Below are 25,228 nucleotides of genomic sequence, written 5' to 3' on the forward strand. Positions count from 1 at the left end.
TGCTGGTTTTAAGATGAAAGGCCATTGCCAAGCACAGTTTCCTCTTTTGGTAAGTATACTTCAACATGCACGTTTTACTCTCAGAAAGACTAAGGTCATTTTTTTTTGGAAGGGGGGGGGGGCTTGAGTATGAGAAAATAAAAAACTCACCCTCCACAAACAGTCCCTGTCGTCTCCAGCCTTTCTCAAAGTTCTTATTCCATTAGCATGAGGCAATCCTCTGTCCCCTTTGAGAAGCAGGGTCTAGACCTTGTCAGAGAGGTCAAAAGAGATGGCTTGGTCTTTGACTGAAACCTTTTTCTAACAGGATGAACCTGAAAGTTCTACAACCCCACCATCCTACACCACACTGAAAACTAAAATATCTCTAAGCTGATGAAAACTTGGATAATTCACCACATAAGCACCCATACAGTCCAGCTAAGAATGCAACTGCTGGGACAGTGGAGTTGTCCCTCCTGGGCAACTTGGGTGTCACCACTTGCAAAGTCTATACAACACTTACGAGAAAGAAACTTACTCATACTGAATACATCAATTTATTGATACAAAACTTGATGGAAATTCGATAAAAATTAGGATCATAGGTGACTGCTAGCCTAACCGCTGTAGAGTTTTTTTAAGCCTAGCCATTCATGATCCAATTTTTGCAATCATCAGTGTTTAAGGGCTAGAATGGCTTTGGTATACACCTGTGCCATAGGGCATCTACAAACTGCCCGTCTTTGAGAGCCACAGGTGAAAAGCAAGGAATGAAGTTGTGATTTCCCATCCAGTGGTCCAAACTGTCTAGACTTAAGGGAGCTCTGTTTCACATGAATGGGTAGTCTTGTTCCAGAGAAGGGGTAATCTCGGAGATGCACACCTGTCCCTCCAACATGTTATCACACACGAGGTTTAGATCCTTAGACAGGGTAATTCTACTGCTGTTTTGTGAATGTGTAAGAGATCCATCAGAACAGGATCACAGAATACTCTGTAGGTTAGGAATTCACCACCCCCCAGTAGTCTGCAGGAAACAGAGGACAGGGCTTTAAGGTAGTCCACACAAGACATATTTACACCCTGTAGTCTTTTAGTGAGAAAACTCTTGTGGCTACTCCAGCTGTTGCAAATGGTTGGTCAGGTACATGTCAAAGGATGCACTGTACTCTATTCCTGGTATAATCGGGGCCGAGTACAGTGGGACTATAATATCCTTAGATCTTGATGCCATGTAGAAGGATATTCTCACTACCAAGGACACATGGTGGCCAAAGTTCAGGTTGCTGTCAACCTGAGTTCCCAAGTCCCTTACCACTGGGTCTATTATTAGGGGAATGTTATTAATGTTATAATATGCAGGGGTGGTTGTCTTCCCAAAGGGTAAGATTATGCATTTTGTTGCATTCAGTTTTAAGCCATGGTTCTGGCATTAGTTATTTGCTGTGTCAGACCTTCCTGGAGGATATCTACATCTTTGGGGGGGGGGGGGATTCAAGGACTGCACCCGGTTTGCAGTCATCATCAGATTTGGTCAGCCAGAGGCCCTCTACATTTGCCTTGACTTCAGATTAAGTACATGCAAAACAGGAGTGGTCCCACTACCGAGCCCCTGCAGGACACCACTAGTAACAGGCTTCTTGGTGGAAGTGGATTCCCCCCACCCTAACTTCAAGTGCCTTATCTGTGAGCTATTTGGCTATCCATTGGGCAACACAGGGATTTATACCTGTATGTGTGAATATGTCTATAATATCAGAATGAAGTACTGTCAAACTCCTTTGCCATGTCAAGGTAGGCAATATGTACCATTCTATCCTCATCCACTGCTCTAGTGACCTTCTCAAAAAAGTCCAAGTTTAGTACGCATGACGTGCCCTTGAAAACAATAAACTGGGAAAGGTCCAGTGCTTGAAGATTTCCTACATTTCTGTTTACCAGGGTCACAATAATACTTTCAATGCCTTCACATTCAAAACTAATCAAACTTGTGGGTCTGTAGTTCCCTAGGTCTGTTGATGGTCCTCCTTAGTGCAGAGGGATGGCAACTGCAGTCCTTCATTCCTTGGGGATGAAGCCTGTCTGGAGGCTGTGGTTGAATAAAGATTCTATTGGGCCTGACAGGTCTTGTTTCAGGCTACTTAGGAGGCATCCTCGGATATTATCAGGATCCACTGATGTGGTGTTTTAAGCTGTGGAGAGTGCAAAAAGGACCTGTTCTTTACTGACACTTGGGGGTAACGGTAGAGGGTATTTCCTGGGGGGATACTGGGGTGAAACTGGAGCTACATTTTTCGGCCAGCAAATTTGCTGTAACCGAGGAAGTTTCATTTATTGTTAGCTTCAGCACACTTTGGGGGCTCCCATTAAGGCTGCGTATATAAATGAAAAATGCCTTATGGCAATCCTTAGCCTGGGAGGTTATTTTTGCCTCAAAGGTGGCTTTGGTGGACTTGATTAGTCCCCAGAGTTGTTTGATGAAAATGAGGAATTTATTTTTCTTTTAGGCATAGCCTTTCCTATTTTTGGACAGGATTTTCTTTCTTTTGTTGTACAACCTATTTATACTGGGGGTCCACTATGAGAGCTTGTTTTTGGAGTTTGTCCTAATTTATTTCAGTTTGTTACTGCTGTTTCTATGTAGTTATTTTACATGTTGTACAGGGTTTCTGTAAACACTTCTGTATGGGCCATTGTGTCCTGAATTTGGGGTGGCTTAGAATTTAGCTATGCCTTCACTTAATAGGAGGTAGTTAGTCTTCTAAAAGGTCTTAAAGGTTCTGGGGTTTGCTGGGAGCTCAGCCTTTACATTTACTTCAAGGGTTACCACTTTGAGATCTGACTTGACCACCAAGGACATTACACAAGGAAGAGAGCAACATTCTCTCATATTTGAGTACCAGATCCAGGATATCTGTACCCCTAGTAGGTGTGCAGACTATCTGCTCCAGGGTGTTTGCACTGACAAAATTTGGGAATCTTTGAGCTTGCTTGTTAGTAGTTGTCTATGCATCCATGTTTATGGTGAGTCAGTTGAATATGGTGCCGGGCTAAAAAGTGTGTGTGTGACTCCAGTACATTCAATTATGTGGTATGATTATCCTGTGTCAAAGACAGGGAGAGCAAGGATACAGTACTGGTCTTTACCCAAGATCTCACAATAAAGTCTACAATGCCCATGCAATAACAAAAACTTGAGAAAAAATCTCTGTAAAACACTAAAAATTATCCTGCAGTGAAATGCAAGACAACTGTGTTCTAACCCTTTGAATCATATTATTGCTGGTTTAGTTTTATTTACTATCTGGTTAAAAAGAATATCAATATTTCTTGAAGTAACAGCAAACCTGCTAAGATTTTTTTTTGTTGACAGTGCCCTCTACAGCTGGGAAAGTGCACCGCTAAAGACATTTGCAGTGAGTATTGCTAGCTCAGAATTCAAGGAAGTACAAGTTATGTAAAATATTACCATAAAAGTAGATGCCCTTCTCTTCACTGTTGCTGCATTCTTCACTGAAGGAATCTCCTGCCAAGGATAGCCCAATAGCCGGCCAGTGCCAAAGCCTTTGAAATTTATAGGCGCTGAGTCTCACACGTATGCTCACTGCATAGGGCAAAAAAGGTGACGTACGGATGCAAATACTCAGAACTGAATTAACCAAGGAGGAGCAAAATACCCCCAAGGACAATGCATAAAATGTGCATCCAGAAGAAAAACATAGAAGGGAAAAGAAGAGGGAGACCCCTGGTCAGGAGGGTAACAAAAGACAGGAGCAAGAGTCATAACAGAAAGGGTAAGGAGGGAGGGACAGAATAATGAAACAGTAAAGAGAAGGGCATCTACTGTTATGGCAAGATTTTACAGAACTGGACTATGTGCTTCCATATTACTGTTGCAGTATTCTTCACTGAAGGTGGAGTACAAGAGCTAAGACGACGACTGGGGGGAGGAAAGCACAGAAGAGCACCCTAGAAAGCTATGCAGAATAGCCCTGGCAAAACATGCCCTGGCCCTAGAAACATCTGTAATGCTTAGCAAAAGTATGAACAGAGGACCAAGTAGTAGCTTCAAGAATGGAACTAGTGCCCAAACCCTTAAGGCACCCACCCTAGTAGAATGTGCCTTTACAGATAAAGAAATACATTTTCCATGAAAGGAATAAAAAAGGAAACAGACTTAAGAGCTCCAAGAGGAGATGGTTTGCTTGGAAATGGCTTAACCCAAAGTCCTGGAATGAAAAGAAAGTTGCTCAAATTTGAAAATAACCTGTGTTTCACCTAAATGGCATCTGAGCTATGTAGGTCCATGGTGTTGAGTACCTTCGCAATGGCAGACTGCACGAAGGAAAAAAGAAAGAAGTTTAATAGACTGATTAAGGGACAACCACCAGGGGCATAAAAAAAAGGATTAGCATGAAGAGGCACCTTTGTCTCTGAAAAATTAAAAAATGAGGAATGGCCACAAGAGAGTGAAGCTCAGCCACTCTCTTGAATAAGAGAGCCAAAAGCAGAAGAGTCTTCCAAGTACAAAGTTGAAGAAAGCTGAACTGGGAGATTCAAATGGAGCTTAAGTCAATTTTTCAAGAACAAAACTGGGATCCCAAGGGAGGAGGGATAGGCTTTCTCTTGGGTCTGATATGAGTAACACCTTTCAGAAATTGCTTGACATCAAACCGAGAGGCCAAAGGAGGGTTCAGACAAGCAGAGACAGCAGACAGGTGAGCATTAAATGAAGAATATGCCAAGCCAGCATGGGATAGATCACACAAATGAGAGAATCACAGGAACCTCTAACTAAAAAGGGATCCTGCTGGCAACAGGGTCACCAAACAGAAAATCTTTTCTATTAAGACATGCATGATTTTCTGGTAGCTGGTTTCCTGGCCTCCTGCAGAACCCAAAGCAAGTCCTCAGAAATGAGGTGCCCAAAAGAGGTCAAAAGCTTACACACAGTATCATCTGAAGAATGGACAGGTGAGGATGAATGAGATATCTTTGTCTTGTGTGAGAAGATCCACCTAGTGAAGTAATTTGTGGTGACTACCCCTGGCCATATGAAAAAAAAGGGGGTGAACCAGTGCTGTCTGGGCCAAAAGGGTGTCATCAACAAGAATTTGGAAGAGTTCTGCTTGAGTTTAGCAACAGAGGAAGGTTAGGGAAGGCATACAGAAATATTCCTTTCCAAGGAAAAGGCAGGACATCCACTTTCCAAGCCAGAGTACTTGGTACTCTCAAACAGAATAGAGGAAGTTGTCTGTTCAGAGAGGTACCAAAAAGATCAACCCATGGAATACCCCATTGATGGGCTATGTCCACAAACACATCTCTATGAAGTATCCAATTGGAAGCTTGTGTTCTGGACCTGCTTAGAAAGTCTGCTATTAGACTTTGCTCTTAAGGAATGTAGACTGCCTGAAGAGTCATCTGATAACTGATAGCCAGATCCTAGGCCTGAAGAGCTAGTCTGCAAAGGAAACAAGACCTTGTAACCCCTTGTCTGTTGATATACCACATCACAGTTGTATTTGTTGTTTAGGTTTTCAAAGGGCTGGGGGGAAAAAGGGTATCAAAAGTCTGTACAGCCAGAAGCACAACTCTCATCTCTTTTACTCTGATATAGGCTGACCTCTGATGAAGAGGCCAGAGATCGTGAACTTTCAGAGGGCCACAAGAAGCATCCCAGGTCTGTCTATGAAAAGTCAGTCATTATGTCAGTTCTTGGAAAGTAACTGGAGTATGAAAGGGTAGCCCTGGACTGACAGAAACTTGCTGAATCCACCACTGGAGCTCAAGTTTGAGACAAGGAAGCAAAGGAACAGGAAGCTCCAGATGGTGACAATGTTGAAGCCACACCAATTTGCAGTACCACTGAAGCTTACTCAAATGGAGCCTGGTAACAAAAGGAAACATGGGAATGGTGGAGGCCATAAACCCTAGAATGCTGAGAATTTCCCAGGCTGTGAGAGAAGACAGAGGAAGAGAGCTGAAGAAGGTTGTCAGAGACAAACTTTGGAGAAGGAAGAGGCACCAACATGAGAATAGTCTGAATCCTGTACCCCAGAATAATATGATCATGGAAGGGCGTAAGCGCAAACGTCTTCAAACTGATGGCGAACTCCAGACTTTGTAAAGGACAAGTGGTAAACAGAACATCTTGCAGAAGACTGCTGGGGGAAGGAGCCTGAATAAGCAAGTCATCGAGCTAAGGCAATACCTGTATCCCTTGAAGCCTGCAAAAAGGGAATGACAGGAGCAAGGCATTTGGTGAACACCCCTGGGGCAGCAGAAAGGGCAAAGCACAAAAACTGAAAATTGCAGGAACAAAGACAAATGTTCAAATTTCCCGAAGTGAACAGAAATATGAAGATAAGCATCCTCGAGATCTAGAGAGACCAAGGTGGCCTGGAGAAGAAGAGGAGGAAAAAGTCTGAAGATGCAATATCCTGAAAAAAGCCTTGAGAAAAGTAAGGAGACAAAAGTCCATAATTACAGCAAAACCACAAAAGATATGTATTACATTTTCCTACTTTTGTAGCTCTGGTGGTCATCTTCGTAGTATTTAGAAGTCCATAATTAGACTAAATCCCATCATCTTGAGGAACCAAAAACATCATGGAGTAAAACCCCCTTCCCACTTGGGTAAGTGGAACTGGTTGAATGGTGCCCTGATCCAAAAGGGACTGCAAAACCTCTGAGAAAAGAGGGTTTGTCCAGATGAGGTTGTGGATTGCCTGAAGGTGTGTGTGTGTGTGTGTGTGTGGGGGGGGTACAATTTCCATACTGTGCAATACCCCTGATAAATGACAGGCAGCACTTAAGAGTCTGAGATGATCTGTTGCCAATTTGGGAAAAACGGACAAAGGTATAGAGACAAGGGGACCTGGCCGAGGGAAAGAGGTGGCAAAATGTTATATAGAGATAGACCTGCCCTGAAAGAAAGTCTTACAGACTTTGCAGGAGGAATAGAAAAATCTTACTTTTGGGAAGTTGGTGTGTCTGGCTACAAAGGCAGGTTTTTGAAGGGCAACACCTCTGAAATTTGAGTACAGGCGAGACCGAAATATGCTTCAGTTCCTGCATGGCCTTACCCTTATTCTGGAGCAAAGACTTATCCAGAGGAGCATCCAAAAGTTTGGCTTTATTACTATTAGGTAAGGCCTGAAGTCCAAGCCATGAAAAATGCCTCACCACAGAACGAAAAGCAGCACCACTGTTAACTACATTTTAAGGAGTGACAGGCGACCTGGGAAGTAGACCCAAGCAGGTAAACAGCTGAAGTTTTTCTTTCTGAATCAGGCAGATTAGACACAACCTTAGCTACCTGAGGAAGGAGAGCAAAGACACACCTAGTCATGTCGGTTTGGTAGTCAATAGCCTGAAATGACAAGGTGGCAGCAGTACATACTTTCTTATCCGTTTTCATAGCTCTGCTATCCTTATCAGAAGGAAGGAGCTTAGAAGGCAAAAGTTTAGACGGCTTATCAGATGAAAATGAAACCACAGAATGGTCAGCAGAAGGACATTTAAACAAGAACTTGCAGTCCTCAGGCACCTTGTAGAACCTGTTTGGTTTCTTAGGAGTCAAAGGCCAAGAGTCAGGAGCTACACAAGCAGCAGAGAATGTGCCCAAAAGTGCTGCCAACGCAGGAGGAATTGCAGATGGTTTAGGGGACTCCATTTGTGGAAGCTCATAGTATCTCCTTTAGATGACAGAGACCTGACAGCAATCCCACTTAAAATATTCCGTCATACTAGCAATAGTATCACCAAAGGATAATTCTTCCAAGTAGGAATCCGGGCTCAGAAGAATCCTATTCCTCCGAACCATACTCCAGAGAAGGAATTTGAGAGTATGCAAGGGATTCCTCCCCAAAACCCAGGTCCTCAACTGAGGAATCCGGTTCTGGGAGCAGGGTCCGACTCCCTTGAGAAGGCATCAAGGCATTAAACAAGCCTGAAGTAAAATACTGCCATTCATGTTGAGGCTCTAACAATAACGGCAATATGCTTAGTCTTATGTTTTTTCTTAAGTGGGACATCTGCCCAAACAAACCTCAGCTCAATACCCAGGAAGGATTTCATGATCATAGTTAGAATCTCTTCCTAGACTAAGATTTGAGGAATCCTTATTGGCCTCTTGGAAATCAAACATGGTCCCCTCTTCAACATCTGCAGCAAATGTTTGAAAAGCAAGAGAGGACATTTGAGACATTGGATCCATGCCAGCCTCTGATAGGGCTGTGCCAAAGGAAACCAAATAAAGCACCATGTGTTCTTCAAGGCTTTCACTAGCTTACAAAGAGACATCTGGTAGAGGCTAGACAGCAAACAGATCAGGCCTAGACATTTTTGGCCTACTTGAAAGATGGCGGTCTCTCAGGATGGGAGGATTCTGCCGCAGCACCCTAAGTCAACAATTTAAGATACTGGTTCTTAAGGTATATGGAGAAGGAAGATAAACGACTAGGAGGGTCTTGGGGGCAAACACTCAAAAAGAGCAATGTGTATGATCGTGGGAAGCACATAAGCAAAAAAGACACTGGTCGTGACTGTTTTTATGGGGAGTCTGCCTCTCACACTGACATTTTCCCTTCTTGGATGACATGAACAAGTAACAACAAAATTGAGAAAAAGAGAAGAAACCCCAATGCAGTACTTATCTGAAAACAGCTTGGTAACCAGTACAGCAGATGGGTGTTTAGACAGATGCTTGATAATGGTGTTCAGACTGGCAATAAAGTAGTTCCAAGTACTTGTGTCCATACATCACCTTTACACCCTACAAAGGGAGCATACAAATGACATACAGCACCTATAAAATCTAAAGGTTTTGGTATACTGACTGGATGGTGAGCTATTCTTGGCAGGAGATCCCTTCAGTGAAGACACTGCAACAGTCATATGGAAGGACATACACTTTCATGTTAAGAGTGCCCTACCTGATAATCAAGCACCTCATTGTAACAGAGTGCATGGGACACTGAGAAGAGAAATAAGTTATCTGTAGTGCTGGCACAGGGTCTTGTACAGTAACGTAGCAAAGGTGGGGCAAAGGAGACATATGCCCCTGGTACAACCTGAGTGCCATTCCTACATTCTTTCTGTACCAGCATTTCAGAAATGCCATGAGCAGTCTATTGGAGAACTTTTTTTTTGGGGTGCTAGTTTGAGGACTGGCACAGGGCTCCGAGTGAGCCAGCTATGCCTCTGATCTTGTACCTGCGGGGCATTCAACAGAATAAAACTTAAGCACCTTTGATTAATGCCTTCAACAGTGTTACGCTCTGCCTAATAACACTTACTTATCTACCCCATGGAGAAGAGGTGCACACATTCAGTCAAGGGTCAGATGCTGAGAAAAAGCCTAGATGAGGCTTTAGTGAAATTCTGTTGAATGGAGTGAGACAACCTGAAGGGGAAAAAAAAATGTTAAGAGTCACAGATCAGACAAGCTCAGAAACCATCAAGCAGTACCAGTGGAAATAATCCACACTTCATATGAAAGTTAAGTTCAAGACAAATTCTACCAAAAATTAATTTTCAATACTGAAGGCTAAGGAATAAGCTTCTCTCGGCTACATTCGCCATAGGCTAGGTAACAGAAAAGATGTACACCTAGAGGCTAATCTCTTCCTGCAGCAAAGTGTCCTGTGGAAACTGTTTTGGGAAAAGACAACTCAATAAAAAAGTCAGGCTTTGGAGCTTTAAGCTACCTCCTTATCTATTTACTCCTTTCTAAATGTTTGTCTCACAGTGAGTATCACTAGACATAGCATCACCTAAACACTAACAGCAATATTTACTTCACTGACATCTCTTGCTTTCATTTCAGTAAGGCAGCAAGCAACAAAGCAGACCATAAGAATCAGTAGCGTAAGTGGCAGTTAACACAACATCATACTAACACAGAGCGATATTCCGCATAAATTCAATGCAGAAAATCGGGAGGCATCGAGAGTCTTAATGACAAGTGAACTTCTCAGGTACACAAAATGACCAGAAAAAGAATGCTCAAACTGTTTTAACAAGTGTTTTCAAATCATAGTTTTGTGGAAAACTACTTAAGGAGTAAATATATAAAAAAATTATCTGCCAGTGAATGTAAACCACTATATCTCCCATCTCTGCTTGCCACAACTTACTACACTAAGTTAAAAACCAAGCCACGACAGACCCTGGGAACTACCGCCCCATTAGCCTGACGAGCCTGGTCTGCAAGGCCATGGAACGTATCATCGTGGAACTCATAAATAAAGACTATCTCCAAACTCTGGACCCTACCCAGTTTGGATTTGTAAAAGGCAGATCATGTCTCCTAAACCTGACTGACTTCTTTGAAGCAGTCACCAAAGCCATAGATGAGGGTAAAATGGTTCACACAGCTTATCTAGATCTCACCAAGGCTTTCAACACCATTCCCCACTCTGGAATTATAGATAAGCTCACTTAACTAGGTATAAATCCCTATGTCACAAGATGGGTTGCCAAATGGCTCATGGACAGAACTCACACTGTGTAAGTAGCGGATTCCAAATCCGACATCAGACCACTGACAAGTGGAGTACCACAGGGTTCAGTCCTGGGTCCTCTCCTGTTTGGTACCTACTTCTCTGAAGTACAGGCCGACACAGAAGGTCTTTGGCTAACAAAGTTTGCAGATGACTGCAAACTAGGAGCCATAATCGAAACTCCTAACGATGTGGACAAACGACAAAAGGGCGTCACTGAGACAGACACCTGGTGTCAAAGCCATGGCCTGAAGCTCAATGCCAAAAAGTGTATTGTCATCCCCTTTGGTAAAAACTCTGTACCCATGAACTACCACATAGCTGGTAGTCTACTTAATGCCGAAAATGTGATGAGACCTTGGGACACAGGTGGACAGTAGTCTCTCCTTTGATAATCACATCGCCACAATGGTCAGGAAATCCTTCTATGTGGCTCATCTCATCACAAAAGGATTCTCATCCAGAAAAAAAGAGGTCATTGTTCCCCTCCACTCATCACTCATTAGACCCATTATAGAGTACAACCCCCCTTTTGGTATGTAACTCACAAGACATCTAGCAATCTCTCATTTGACAACCACGTGGTCAAAGTGGTTAGAAAAACATTTATATAGCCCACCTAATCATGAAGGGATTCACATCTAGATCAGGGAAGGTCATCGTGCCTCTTTACTCATCCTTCATCAGGCCCATAATTGAGTACAATGCCCCTTTTGGGATGTACCTTACCAGACACCTGCAGCAACTGGAAAGACCCCAAAAGTACCTCACCAAGAGGATCAAAGGGCTTAAACAGATGCCATATGCTGCCCGGTTAAAGAAACTCCAGCTCTACTCAGTGGCATACCGCCTGCTCAGAGGCGATCTGTGCCTGACGTATAAAGCCATGTCCAACCCGGAATTAATGGACATGCTGCACCTCAGAAAATCCAAATCCCACTGAGCTACGCGCTCGAGAGACTTGAACCTCAGCACTGAAATAAATAGGACATGCTGGAGGGACAGATTCATAACCCAGAGGCTCCCTTCACTCTGGAATAAAATCCCAGTCCAGGTTAGGTAGAGTCCCTCATCGACTCTCTTCAAGAGGAATCTTGATGAATGGATGGGAGATCGTAGGTTTACCCCGGGTATCACTTCTGTGTCACTATTAGACAGAGGCACAGTATACTAACCTCGAAAAAGGGCATAGCAAAATGAATTTAAAATGGGTGGCGAAAGCCAAACACACTCTGGCTAGGCTTATAATGCCCTAGGGCAGATAGCCTAGTATGAACCTATGAACGTATAAGACCACAGAAATATCTCACAAAGAGGATTACTGGCCTCAAACAGATGCCCTTTGCAGACCATCTCAAAAAACTACAGCTTTACTCCATCGCTTATCGCCTACTCAGGGGCGATCTCTGCCTAACATACAAAGCTATGTCAAACCCAGAGCTGTTGGACATGCTCCACTTAAAGAAATCCCAATCCCTCCAAGCTACACGCTCTAGGGACCTAAACCTTGTCACCACAATAAACAGAACATGCTGAAGGGATAGATTCCTGTCCCGGAGACTTCCCATACTCTGGAACAGACTACCTATGTCAAACAGAGCTCCTCATTAGCACTCCAAGAAAAATCTTGATGACTAGATGGGAAATGGGAAATTCACCCCAGGGATCACTTCTGTGGCTCTGCTCGACAGGGGCACAGGAAAACAATTTTCTTGGGTGGCGAAAGCCAGGGTACATTTTTTGGCTAGGCTTGTATGGGCCCTAGGGCCGATAGCCTAGTACCTACCCATGAGCCTATGAATAATATACCTTAGAAAGTAAAGCAAACACATTAAGCATATCAATGATGAATGGAAGGCATTCCAGGAGCCCATTTTGCCAGTGATACCAGCAACTTTAAAAGGTTTACTCTAGGCTTTTCTTTCTATATCACATTTGGAAACTTTCATTTTATGATGAGATCTACTGTTTAAGTGGCAAGAAAGAACTTGGCACTCTGCACTGTGTACACTGCTTAACACAGACTGTGGAAATAAATAAAAAACTGCAATAAAAATTATGAGAAAAAAAACTCTTGTAAAACACTGAAAATCTATCCAGACAGTGAACTGCAAGACAACTGTATTCAAACTCTGTGGACCAAACTGGAGTGGATATGGTCCAAAGACAAAGTTCTCACAAATGTGAGCAATCAAAATTTTCACTCAGGTGTACAGGAAAAGAAACGCATCACATTCCACTAGATTTGTTTCAGACCACATAAAAGGATTCACTTCATCAGTGTCAACTAAACAAATTTATATATTGCAATGCAGCAAGGCAACAGGAATTATACTAAGCTCCCAAGGCACAGACCCAAAAACTAACTAGGAAAACGGGGAGTACCGCATTAGGGACTGCACAATCTCTGGGCAATACACAGTGCACATTCAGCATGAGCAATGACATCACCAGTGTTGGCTTCCTTGTGCTCAATTTAAACATGTTCCCCTCAGGGTATTAAACCTTGAATAAATCCATCAACTGAAGAATATGACAGCTGTTCTATGCCTACATGAGTGCACATGGCTTTTTATCATACTTTACTCACTGTCGCTGGTTGATAACACACACACACTTGTACTGTGCACTATGGTTTTATAACAGTGTGGGAAAAATCACTAATGAGTTTGGGTATATGTGTGTATGTTAACAGCGTATAAAGGGGCCAACTCCCCAACAAATGGTGTCTCCTGCAATTTTTTATTGTAGATTTGAGTTATGAATTAATTTGAGTTCTGAATTAAAAATAAAGTACATGAAATATAATGGGTGATTACAAATTTTCATAACGGATGTGTGGAGAATGTCTACTTAATAAGGGGCATTAACATGGATTCGGACCTGGACAAAGAACTATAACAGCATTTTGATCTCTAACTGATGACATCCTGCTTTAACACGGACAGTAGCCTCCTTACAGGTGTCCTATTTATAGACCTGACAAAGGCATTTGACCGCAACTAACTACTGTCTTCTCCAAACCAGATTAAATGAAACTGGTATCATTCTAGACGCTACTGATCATCATCAGCCCCCTTTTTCCAATTTTCTACATGGAGTCGGGGAATCATGTTAACTGTTGCCATCTCTCTCGATTCAATGCCATACTCCTGTCTTCTTCAACACACATGCCTGACTGTCTCAGATATTCTTTCACACAATCCATCCATCTCTTTTGCTGGATGTCCTAATTTCCTCTTACCTTCTTACCGTCTGTCCCAAATCATCTTCACCAGAGTGTCTTCTGCTTTTCTGCAGGTGTCCAAACCACAGTAATCTGTTCTCTTTGATCTTTTCTGCAATTATAGCTACTTTGACTTCTGTTTTTATGTCACTTCTTCGTTTGTCCCACAGACTGCATCCTACCACCCTTATCAGGCAATTCATTTCCATCACGTCTAACTTTTTTTTTATCTGCTCTGCCTTTACTGCCCATGTTTCTGTACCATACAGTAGTACTGGTTGCACCACTGTCTTGTACATCATACTTTTCAGCTTCTTTGGCATTCTTCTGTCATAGACTACACCTGACACTCTATGCCAGTTGGCTGCAGCCCCTCTGATTTTAACTTTGACCTCTTCATTCAGACTTCCCTTCTCCTCAATCACCCCTCCCAGATACATGAAGCTATTTCCCTGTTCCACTATCTTCCGTTTTATCTCAATTCTCAGCTTCTTCTGATTTCCCAAGCTTGCTGCCATTACCGCTATCTGTGCTTAGTTTATCCCATGTGCCTTTAGTTTTGCATTCATAGGTCTATAGGTAGGTACAAGGCTATTGGCCCTAGGGCCTATATAAGCCTAGCTAAAAATGTACTCTGGCTTTCACCACCCAAGAAAATTATTTTCCTGTGCCCCTGTTGAGCAGAGCCACAGAAGTGATCCCTGGGGTGAATTTCCCATTTCCCATCCAATCATCAAGATTTTTCTTGAAGAGTGCTAATGAGGAGCTCTGTTTGACATAGATAGGTAGTCTGTTCCAGAGTATGGGAAGTCTATGGGACAGGAATTTATCCCTCCAGCATGTTCTGTTTATTGTGGTGACAAGGTTTAGGTCCCTAGAGCATGTAGCTCGGAGGGACTGGGATTTCTTTAAGTGGAGCATGTCCAACAGCTCTGGGTCTGGCATAGCTTTGTATGTTAGGCAGAGATCGCCCCTGAGTAGGCGATATGCGATGGAGTAAAGCTGTAGTTTTTTGAGACGGTCTGCGTAGGGCATCTGTTTGAGGCCAGTAATCCTCTTTGTGAGGTATTTCTGTGGTCTTTCCAGTTGTTGCAGATGTCTTGTGAGGTACATACCCAAAAGGGGCATTGTACTCTATAATGGGTCTAATGAGTGATGAGTAGAGGGAAACAATGACCTCTCTTTTTCTGGATGAGAATCCTTTTGTGATGAGATTAGCAACGTAAAAAGATTTCCTGACCACTGTGGCGATGTGATCATCAAAGGAGAGACTACTGTCCACCTGTGTCCCAAGGTTTCATCACATGTTTGGCATTAAGTAGACTACCAGCTATGTGGTAGTTCATGGGTACAGTGTTTTTACCAAAGGGGATGACAATACACTTTTTGGCACTGAGCTTCAGGCCATGGCTTTGACACCAGGTATCTGTCTCAGTGAGGACCTTTTGTAGTTTGTCCGCATCGTTAGGAGTTTCAATTATGGCACCTAGTTTGCAGCCATCTGCAAACTTTGTTAGCCAAAGACCTTCTGTGTTAGCCTGCACTTCAGAGAAGTAGATACCAAACAGGAGAGGGCCCAGGACTGAACCCTGTGGTACTCCACTTGTCACTGGTCTGAAGTCGGATTTGGAATCCGCTACTTTCACAGTGTGGGTTCTGTCCGTGAACCAGTTGGCAACCTATCTTGTGACATAGGGATTTATACCTAGTTTAGTGAGCTTATCTATAATTTCAGAGTGGGGGATGGTGTTGAAAGCCTTGGCGAGATCTAGATAAGCTGTGTGAACCATTTTACCCTCACCTATGGCTTTGGTGACTGCTTTAAAGAAGTCAATCAGGTTTAGGAGACATGACCTGCCTTTTACAAATTCAAACTGGGTAGGGTCCAGAGTTTGGAGATTACCAATGTCTTTGTTTATGAGTTCCACGATGATACGTTCCATGGCCTTGCAGACCAGGCTAGTCAGGCTAATGGGGCGGTAGTTCCCGGGGTCCGTCGTGGCTCCCCCTTTGTGGAGTGGGATAACTGCCGCAGTGCGCCATTCAGTGGGTACAAAGCCTGATGTGAGGCTATGATTGAACATGGTACTTAGGTAGGGTGCCAGTTCATTCTGTAGTTCGTGTAGAACGCAGCCTGGGATATTTCATTGTTCTATACTTTTCTGGAGTTCTTGCTCAGAGTCTGCCTGCAATGCCACATCATCCACATGCAGCAACTTTGTTGATCTGTCCCCTCCAGCCTGTTTGCTAATGTAGTCCATCACCAATATGAACAGCAGTGGGCTAAGAGCTAAACCCTGTTGTACACCCACTCCCACTGGAAATCCCTCTGTGAGGCTGAACACTGTTCGTATGTAAGTCATTGGGTCCTTGTACATAGCCTGTACTAATTCTATCAATGTTTCTGGGACTTCTAACCACTGCAGTACTGCCCAGATCAGCTTTCTTGGGACCTTGTCATGTGCTTTTTCCAAGTCTAGATCATGGGTCATGTCTAAATGCCACTCCCTGGTTTAAAAAAAATATATATATATATATATATATATATATATATATATATATATATATATATATACATACACAATACTCACTGAAAGGCACTTCAGAGTTAAAATAGGATCCTCCGATTCAGAATCTGCACATATTACCAAAAGTGTATCACAAGGATCATTCCTGTCCCCTTGCCCCCCCTCCTCTTCATATTCACTAACAAACGTCTTTGTGACCTCACAAATTTCCCACTTATCCTCCAGGACGACAACATGATCATTTACCAGTCAGGTCACACTCACACCGACATTCAATGGCAACTCCAGTCAGACTTACATGAGCTCAACTAATGGCTCATAAACCATAAACTAGTTCTCAACCCCACCAACACCAAACCTAGACTTTTTGGAACTGCACAGAAAATTCTCCAATCACCTATCTTTGACCTGTACAACCACTCCAGAGACCACCTCCACCTTCAAATACTTAGGACTACAGCCTGATCAGTAACTAAACTTCCATTTCCACACAGTCAACGTGAAAGCTAATTTAATTACTAACTTAACTCTCTGCAAGCATCACTGTATCATACTAAAAAAAGCTAAATGGCTACCCATAAAAACAAAGAGCTGATACACTTTTAGGATCTCAACTCTACAAACTACCCCCAACTCCACACATCTACTGCCCTTGCAGACAGACTTCACAAAAGGAACATCCCCATACAACCTGAGGCACTACTCACAAGCCACACCAACTCACATTGCCTCTAGAACCAAACTCCGCAGCAGTGCACATGCTTTTGCATCTCAGGCAACAACTCTTTGGCAAGCTCTCCCCATCAACATTTATTCCAAATTAGGAATGGGAAACAAAAGCAGTTTTCATTCTAGCCAAATGCTCCTGCTTCAGCACAGGACATAACATCTAACCTATCTCCTTTCAGTCTTCTCCTCATTCAAGATTTACTGAAGACTGACCAACAGCAGACATGAATGTATACACTGTACATTACACTCTGAGTGTACACTGCACTGTGCTTGTTCACTGGAATGTACGTACTCATATTTTTCTATGTAATTATTCCGAATTACTTTACTGCAGTGGTGGTGCTGCGGTAGCGTTGTCGCCTCACAGTTAGACGTTGCCCGTTCGATTCTCAGCTAGAGCGTCTACTGTGTGACAACATGCGTGAATGGGCGTTCCTTCATTGAAGGTTGTGCTTTAGGCCCGACAAGCCAGCATGTAAAACTCTACTGCCAATCATTAGCGGACTGGAGTTACGCTGAAAAGCCGAAAGACGCACACACACTCATTGCTTAAATTTCTGTATTGTTTGTGAATTACCTTGGCTGGGCCTGAAATTGGTCAACACTGACTAGTGTATTACACCAGTATACAAATATATGCAAAATAATTAATACACAGCATCTCCCACCAGTATCTAGTGACATGGTTGAGTTTCATGATGGTCTCTCTGGCTTAAGTGTAGTCAGAAAAAGCAAACATGACCTCATCTCTAAAAACTTTTTAAAGTTTTGGCAATTAAAAAAATAAAAATATCTACATAAATCTGATTAAATGTTCTTAACTCGCATTTAATCCAATACCTTACCTTGGCCAGTGTCTTCTTAGAATAAATGTCAGTCCGCAAGCCAAAGTTTTGCAGATCTGTTGGCTTCTCCTTTGATTTTTCAGGAAAGTTTAACATTTTCTGTGCAGCAGGAACCTACAAATATAGGCAAAAGATCAAAGTAACCAAAGTGGAAACACAGGTCATGGTTAAGAAGAATAAAACAGGGTACAGCTGTTTATTTTTGTAAAAACAACTCCAGAGAAGACGGTATAAGGAAATTAGAACAGTAGAACTTGCCAAGAAAACTTCATTACATCATCTTACATAATTGACATCCAACAACTTCCATAGTGATACTCTGTATAATGAAGGCATATACTATCAAAACCTACTTAGAATATAACTTCTCTCCAACATTATCATCCTATGTTGTTAAGAATGTCAATCCAGTCACTCACAATCACAGAAATTAAGAAATCACAGGTCTGAGTTAGTGTCCTCACAGCCTGCATTAGCCAGAAAAATGACAACAAATGAGACAGCTGAAAAATTAGGCAGCAGAAAAAAAACAAGTAATCAACTTACCACAACAACAGATCAGTAAAAAGTGTGTCCATCTTTAGCAACAAGTGGGACTATGCGCCATAAGCATTACACCTGCTTGGTACACTCAACCTTTGAGGCTGTCAGCTTTCTAATAAGACCTATGTCACTATTTTACCCATTTGAAAGACTCAGTGGTAAGAAAGCTACACGGACTGCTACACAATTTCAAGACAGGCACTCAGACATTTTATGTTATGGAAAGTACTTGCATAACTCTATTTTCCCCATATTCTGGAATATCCCTGTATAGAGACATCTTACTACAGAGGATCATCATCCACTTAGCCATGAAGAAGTCTGATCCCCCACCTGTATATACACATCTGTTGGATACCTAGGAATGGAGTCATCATGCAAATGGTCTGAGGGTGTGGCTTCACTCTCCCAGCCAAAATGGGGCAAAATCCATGTTTCAGAATAGACCCTAACTGTCCCGAACATGGGACAAGTACAGTGGTGCTTTCACTTTGCAGTAGTAACTCCTTGGGATTTTGTGCTGGGGAAGCCCTTGGTGGATGAAATACCAGAGATATTTTTCCCTTCCTCTAGGCCAGGCAGAGGCTCTCTCTCCTCAGCTCTTTCTTATCTTCTCCAGAATTTCAGCCCTACTCTATAAGCCTGAGGCCAGAACCACAAAATATCCATAATGTCCCTAAAGAGGGTATAGCTAGGAAAATGTGAAGGGGGACCTAAATGGGGAGTATACTCCAAGGAAAGCGTACATGAGACTCACCGCAATCCATATTCGAGACACGGAAAGACTACTGCAAAAGCAAAGACACTCAAACATCTATTCCTGCGGTAAGTAAATACAACTGTACTATGTCCACATTGTCTCACTGTTGTAGAAAATGACTCCTTGGGAGGATTTCCACAGTTGAACAGATTATTGGAGAGATGAAGGTATTTACAGGATAAAAAGCCATGCAAAAAAGCAGAGGTGAAGCCCGCTCTGGCTCTAGAAGATGGCAACTTGTAGTGTTTAACAAAGATGTGGACCGAGGATCAGGTGGCTGCATACGGAATTTCTTTGGTGGGCACTCCTCTAATGGTGGCTGTGGTTCTGGTAGAATAAGTTCCAATTTGGTCTGACACCTTATTACCATGGTACCTGTAACAAAATTTAGTGTAGTTAAGAGATCCACTTAGAGACAACCTGTTTGCTAACTGGTTTACTGGATTTATTAGGTGCAAAGGCCACAAAAAAGTTGATCTGCCTTACTGAAAATGTTCTTCTTATCCAAGTAATATCTGAGCTGTGTACAACCAGGGAGTGTATGGTTCCTTCACGTCTTGTGTGCGTATGGAAAAAAGGCAATGAAATGAATGATTTGATTCAGGGACAGTTTATTAACTAGAATTGGCATAAAGGAAGGGTTAGTTTATTTACTGACTCTTGTTTACAAGGAAGTCTGACAGGACAGAGGTGCCTGTTTTCAGAGGAGGCCCAGGGAGAAATGCTCCAAGGCATCATATTTAATGCAATCAATATTTACAACAACAAATTTTATAATGCAGTTTTAGCAAATACATAGCATAACAGTATAATAAAATTTGCGTTGATATTCAAAAACATTAAATTTACAAGACTTGTACTGAGATTTTACAGATAGAAGAGAGGTATATAAGATAGGTAGAAGTAATTTAAGAAATACAATAGAGTGAAGTATTACAAGAGACAAGCAAGTCTGAATGTTAATAGAGAAGTTGTGGTAGAAAAGTAATTTGGTTGTGCTAATTAGAAATAGGTACAGTAGTTGAAGAAATACAATAAAGTGAGGTATTAGAAGGAGATGAGCAGGATAAGTGATATAGTGCTTTAAAGGGAGGTATAAGAAAGGTGATGAAGGCTGCTAGAGAGCTATTCCCTAAATGAGGAGCCAAGGACAAAGTTAGAAGGAAGGGAGCAAGTCTTTCAGTAATGGTTTGAAAAGATGAAAGTGTATGATAGACCTAACTGATATGGGAATATTCTAGCTACACTACTGGAATAGTGTGTGACCCCAGCAGCCCTTTGTGGGGTTTGTAGATGGTAAGCAGTTGTTTATTATTTGACCAGGTGGTGAGGAAGCTTGAGGAAAGTCAAGTGTTTTAGTGTTAAACAGTGGAGGGTAAGTTAATGTTTGCTGCAAGTGAATTTGGAGACTGTTACAGCACTGCTCAAGTTTATAACTAAATGAGGCTTGTAAGTTGGTCATGATAGGGGCTCCATATCTCATATGGAGTTCTCAGACACTGTCCGAGTGAAATCTAAAGAAGGACTCTACACATCAGATTTTTCAAGCTGAGGTGACAGAGACTAATAATGCAGTTTTCCAAGAAAATAACTATCTCTGTAGGAGGTTGCTGGTTCAAAGGATGGCAGAGTGAGCTTCTCATGAACAAACTTGAGGTCTCGGACAGGAGCAAAAGCTCTCTGGGGTGGACTGAGGTGGATGATGCCTTTAAGGAATTGTTTCATCACAGGCTGGGAAAACAGAGAGGGCTGCATGGACAGGCAGGCAGAGACAGCAGAGGCATACATTTTAATGGCTGAATAAGAGATCATTAATGAAAAGTTCAGTTAGGTTAAAACACATGGTAGTTTAGCTAGCACAGGTTGTTGGATCTAACTCTGGCACCAAACAGTAAATCATTTTCATTTGGAGATGTATGACTCTCCAGAACTGGATTTTCTAGCCTCTTTCAAAACTAAATTACCTATCCTTGTCCCAGAGCTGACCCTGAGGAATGAAGATCATATCATTCAGGCTGGCAACTTCAGGGTAATCAGGCTGGAGTGTACGGTGGCTCTTTTGTTCTGGGTCAAGAGGTCCACAATATGTGGAAGCAGCCACAGCTAGTCTGCTCATGTTATAGTAACAGAGGGAACCAATGTTGTCTTGGCCAGAAGGACGCAATCAAGATCCCTATTGGTCCTTCTTCCCTGATCTTTACTAGTAACCTAGGGATGAGAGTTAAGGCAGGATAAAGTGTAGGGAAACAGGCCCGTCTGTGGGAAGAAAAAATCTTACCCTACAAAACCGGTCGTCTTCGGTTCTTGAGCAATACTTAAATTGCTTGTTTTCATCTACATATGGCACACCCCATAACTCTTTTCATTATGAAAATATTCTTTTTTAGCATCCATTAGTGCTGTACTGCAGCAGACCTGCATAAATGGTCTTCCAAACAGTTGCTCTCTACTGGAATGTATTGTGCTATCAGGTGCAATCCCATTTCTTGTGCTGCCTCCCAGACATTCACAGCCTGGCAGCAGAGCGGACAGAAGTGGTTACCTCCCTGTTTACGTACCATGTAACTGTAGTGTTGTCTGTCTTTACCAAATGGGGGCCTGGTTTCCGCAGTTGTGTGAATGCCATCATACCCTGTACATTGCCATAATTGCCCTCTCATTGATGTGACTTTGAAGCAATGCTGTCTCCCACTGGCCTTGACCATAAAGACTACCTGACTGCGCTCAAACCCTCCCCCCCCGCCAGCTAGGTCAGAGGCATCTGAGATAATAATTTGGTTACCTACATGGCACTAGATGGGGACCTGCTTATTTTCTAAGTAGAATTCTATCCAGCATAACAGATTTATGCTGGCACCACACATTTTTCAGAAATCATTGCATTTTCCTCATCTGCAGCTTGGCAAGGGGGATCTTCATGATCCGTGGCCATGTAACCCAGATCTCTGATGATTTTCTGACCATTAATGATGCATGCTACAGCAGTCACTGAAGTATCAGGTCAGGAAAATAACCTTCTCTTGTAGGACAAAGGCCATTTGTTTCTGTGATTAACAGGGCTCATAAGAATGACAGCTGGCAAACTTCCTTATGTTCAATGAAAAACCCAAGTTTGAGAGGCAAGACATGGTCAGGTGCAGAGAAGCTTCTAGCTCCTTTACAGACTTTGCTTGAATTAGGTAATCATCTAGACAGAAGTAGAGCTGCACATCCCTTTGTCAAGCAGTAGACAACAACTGAAGCCATTTTGTGAACACTCAGGGAGGAGCAGGCCAAACAGCAGTGCACAGAACTGAAAATGGTTCCCACCTGCCCTGAAGTGGAAATGCCTCCTATGCGACCTTTGCTATAGGAGAGTGGCAAGTGCCCTTCAGGCCTAGCATGACCACATAAGCCTGTGAACAAAGCACGGGCAGGAGTGTTTGAAAAGTGAGCATTTTGAACCTGGGGACTACCACAAACCTGTTTACTCTTGATATGTCCAGGACTGATCTCAAAGACTCTTCTTTTCTAGGCAGTAGAAATAGTTTTGAATAGTACCTTGTTCGTTTTTCTCTTAAGGGGACGGGTTCAATGGAGCTCTGCTCTGGAAGTTACTTCACTTAGGTCTGAGCCTCCCTAAGCTGGCTTTTGTGGACAAATGGAATACATGCTGATCTTGGGAGGAAAGAAAACATAAGGTCACATTCTGTCCTTACGATCTGTGTATTAGTGCTCAGTACTGTCTAGTCACTTGCTCAGGAAAGGGGAAAGTTTTCCTCTTAACTTTATGGGGAGGACTGGGGAGGGACTTAATGGAGGGAGGACAGAACGATAATTGTCTGAGTCATACTGCTCCCTCCTGGATCCCTGGGGATGGGGGTCCACAAGTCTTAGGTCCTTAGCTTGCAATCTTCTTTGTCTGACTTAGGCTTGTATGCAAGTACTAAGCTAGCTGCCTTTGTGGGCCATTTTAAGCCTACCCAATGCTCTTTTTGTGCTCGAAATAACCTATCCCACTTGATTATAAACTGGCCTTATCCATTTCATGGTTAATAATTATATACTACCCTTAATTAGAATAACTGGGATCATACTTATAGATATTTTGAGGGAACCCATACATGGGCTACAGCATTTAGGAGATGCATCTGTCCATTAGTAAGGGGGCAGTCCTGGGATAAATTTTCTGTTTCCAAAGAAAATATCTAATTTGCGCTTGAAAATAGACAGGGATAAGCTTTCTTTTATGCGGACGGGGAGTCTTTTCCACAGTAGCAGTATCCTCTGCAAAATATACCTGCCCCTCAAAACCATTCTGTTGATGTTGCATAAGGGGGGCTAGATCCTTACACTGAGTATTTCTGATGCCATTTGACTTGATGTCCAGTAACTCCATCATAATGGGTTGCAGGATGTCTTGTATGCCAGACACAGGTCACCTCTTAGCAGTCTGTAGCATACAGAGTACAGTATAGTATAGTATACTATTGTCTGTCTCTTTTGGTTCTCCTCCCTCTGTCTAGATTGGGAAGCAGAAAAAGACCACAGCTTAGTACGGTAATTCTTACTAAACCCCAGGGGCTGTACCTGCAGAAATCCCTTTACACTCTGAACAGACTTAGTCTTGTCCTCCAGTTTCTTAAATATAGCTTGAGCCTTGGGCCCATACAGAAAATCCTTGTCCAGAGCTGCATCAGATTTCTTACGTTACATGCTCAGGAAGACACAGCTCTCAACCAGGTCTCTACCCAAATCACAGAACCTGAAGCTACTGCTTTTCTAGATGCCTGCAAAGCATCAAAGTCAATGTAAAGAATGGCTTGTAACCTGTGAACAGGAATTGCAGAGTTCTAGCCACTCTTTCTGATGAATGCTATAGCCCATCCCCCTCCAGTTTCATTTTCATTTGTTACAGGAGGGTTTCCTGGAATGCACCTATATGAAGCTAACAAATAAGAACTCTCATGGCCAGAGCAGCAGACGTGCTTACCTTTTTTGCCAAATCCATCCATAACTCTACCTTATTTCTCATTAGGAAAGTTGCTTTGTGAAGTGCTGCCTTTAGATGCATTGAGACCGGAGGAAACTATCTCAGGGGTCTTAAACAGGTGTTTGTGGGAGATTGGGAGTGAGGCTGCATGGAAAGGTCCTAGGATATCACCCATAACCTTTAAGACTGAAGGAATGACCAGAGGTTTGTGCTCAGGAAGTCTACGAATTTCTCTCTTTTCTGAAACTGAAACTAAATCTGAGCTTTCAGCTGAAGAGCTCCTGCATCTTATGAAGTTTCTCTCCAAAGATGAGATCCTCAAGTGGAGAAGATGATCTGAAATTTTCAACTAACATTCAGTATACAACCCAGAAATTTGGTCAACATATGCCAGCTCATCTTCATCAGAGACATAATCAGAAGACTCGGGGGGGGTCCCCTCTTGCTTTTGCCAGGAGAGGATCCTATTGCAGGGATGCTACAGGGCTCAGCTGCTTGGATATCAAAATCCTTGAGATACCCAACCAGCCTGACAAGGTCTTGCCGGTAAGCCTGTAGTGACTGAGACCCAGAAGGTCTATGCTGAGGCAAACTGGAAACAGCCTTTTCTTTGTCCTTGGGCCTGGTCCTTGGTTGGTGTTGGCTGTAGTTAACCGAGGCAGAAGACAGGTGGGCAGGGCCTGCAAGCAATAATCTGTGCTTTCCTCTGCATCATGGGGATTCTGCCCTCACCATCAGTTCATTTGGGACAGGATAGTTACAAATTTGTACACATAACATGAAAGAATTGGGAATTTATAAAAACAGACCTACCTACTGTTAAAGAACCACATGATTTTCCTAAGGTAGTCTTTAAGAAAGGTAGGAATTTGAAGAATCTATTAGAAATTCATAAACCTATTAATTTTAGTACAAAACATGGAGGCATGTATAAATGTCATATGTGCCCATATTGTAGACACATAGAGGTAGGGACAAACTTCTCTATTAGAGGGGTTAGAGATACTACTAAACACAGGGTTGATTGCAATAGAAATGGAGTAGTCTACCTCGCTAAGTGTTATAGCTGCCCTGCCTTCTATATCGGAAAGACTGATAGAAGGTTGAGGGACATAGTATATGAACATTTGTA

The 25,228-nt window shown here is 42.6% G+C and overlaps 1 protein-coding gene across 1 annotated transcript in view; it reads right to left on the reverse strand.

Annotated features, from left to right (window-relative positions):
* SMARCC1 (SWI/SNF related, matrix associated, actin dependent regulator of chromatin subfamily c member 1) overlaps window positions 1–25,228 on the reverse strand; it is a 1,897,600-nt gene that overhangs the window by 540,964 nt on the left and 1,331,408 nt on the right. The window contains exon 16 of the mRNA XM_044066067.1: window positions 17,822–17,935. Coding sequence (XP_043922002.1) covers window positions 17,822–17,935 — 114 coding nt within the window. The remainder of the gene's footprint in view (window positions 1–17,821; window positions 17,936–25,228) is intronic.

This window comes from Protopterus annectens, chromosome 3.part0 (genome assembly GCF_019279795.1).
Source record: "Protopterus annectens isolate FY-2018-M chromosome 3.part0, PAN1.0, whole genome shotgun sequence".
Classification (NCBI taxonomy): Eukaryota; Metazoa; Chordata; order Ceratodontiformes; family Protopteridae; genus Protopterus; species Protopterus annectens.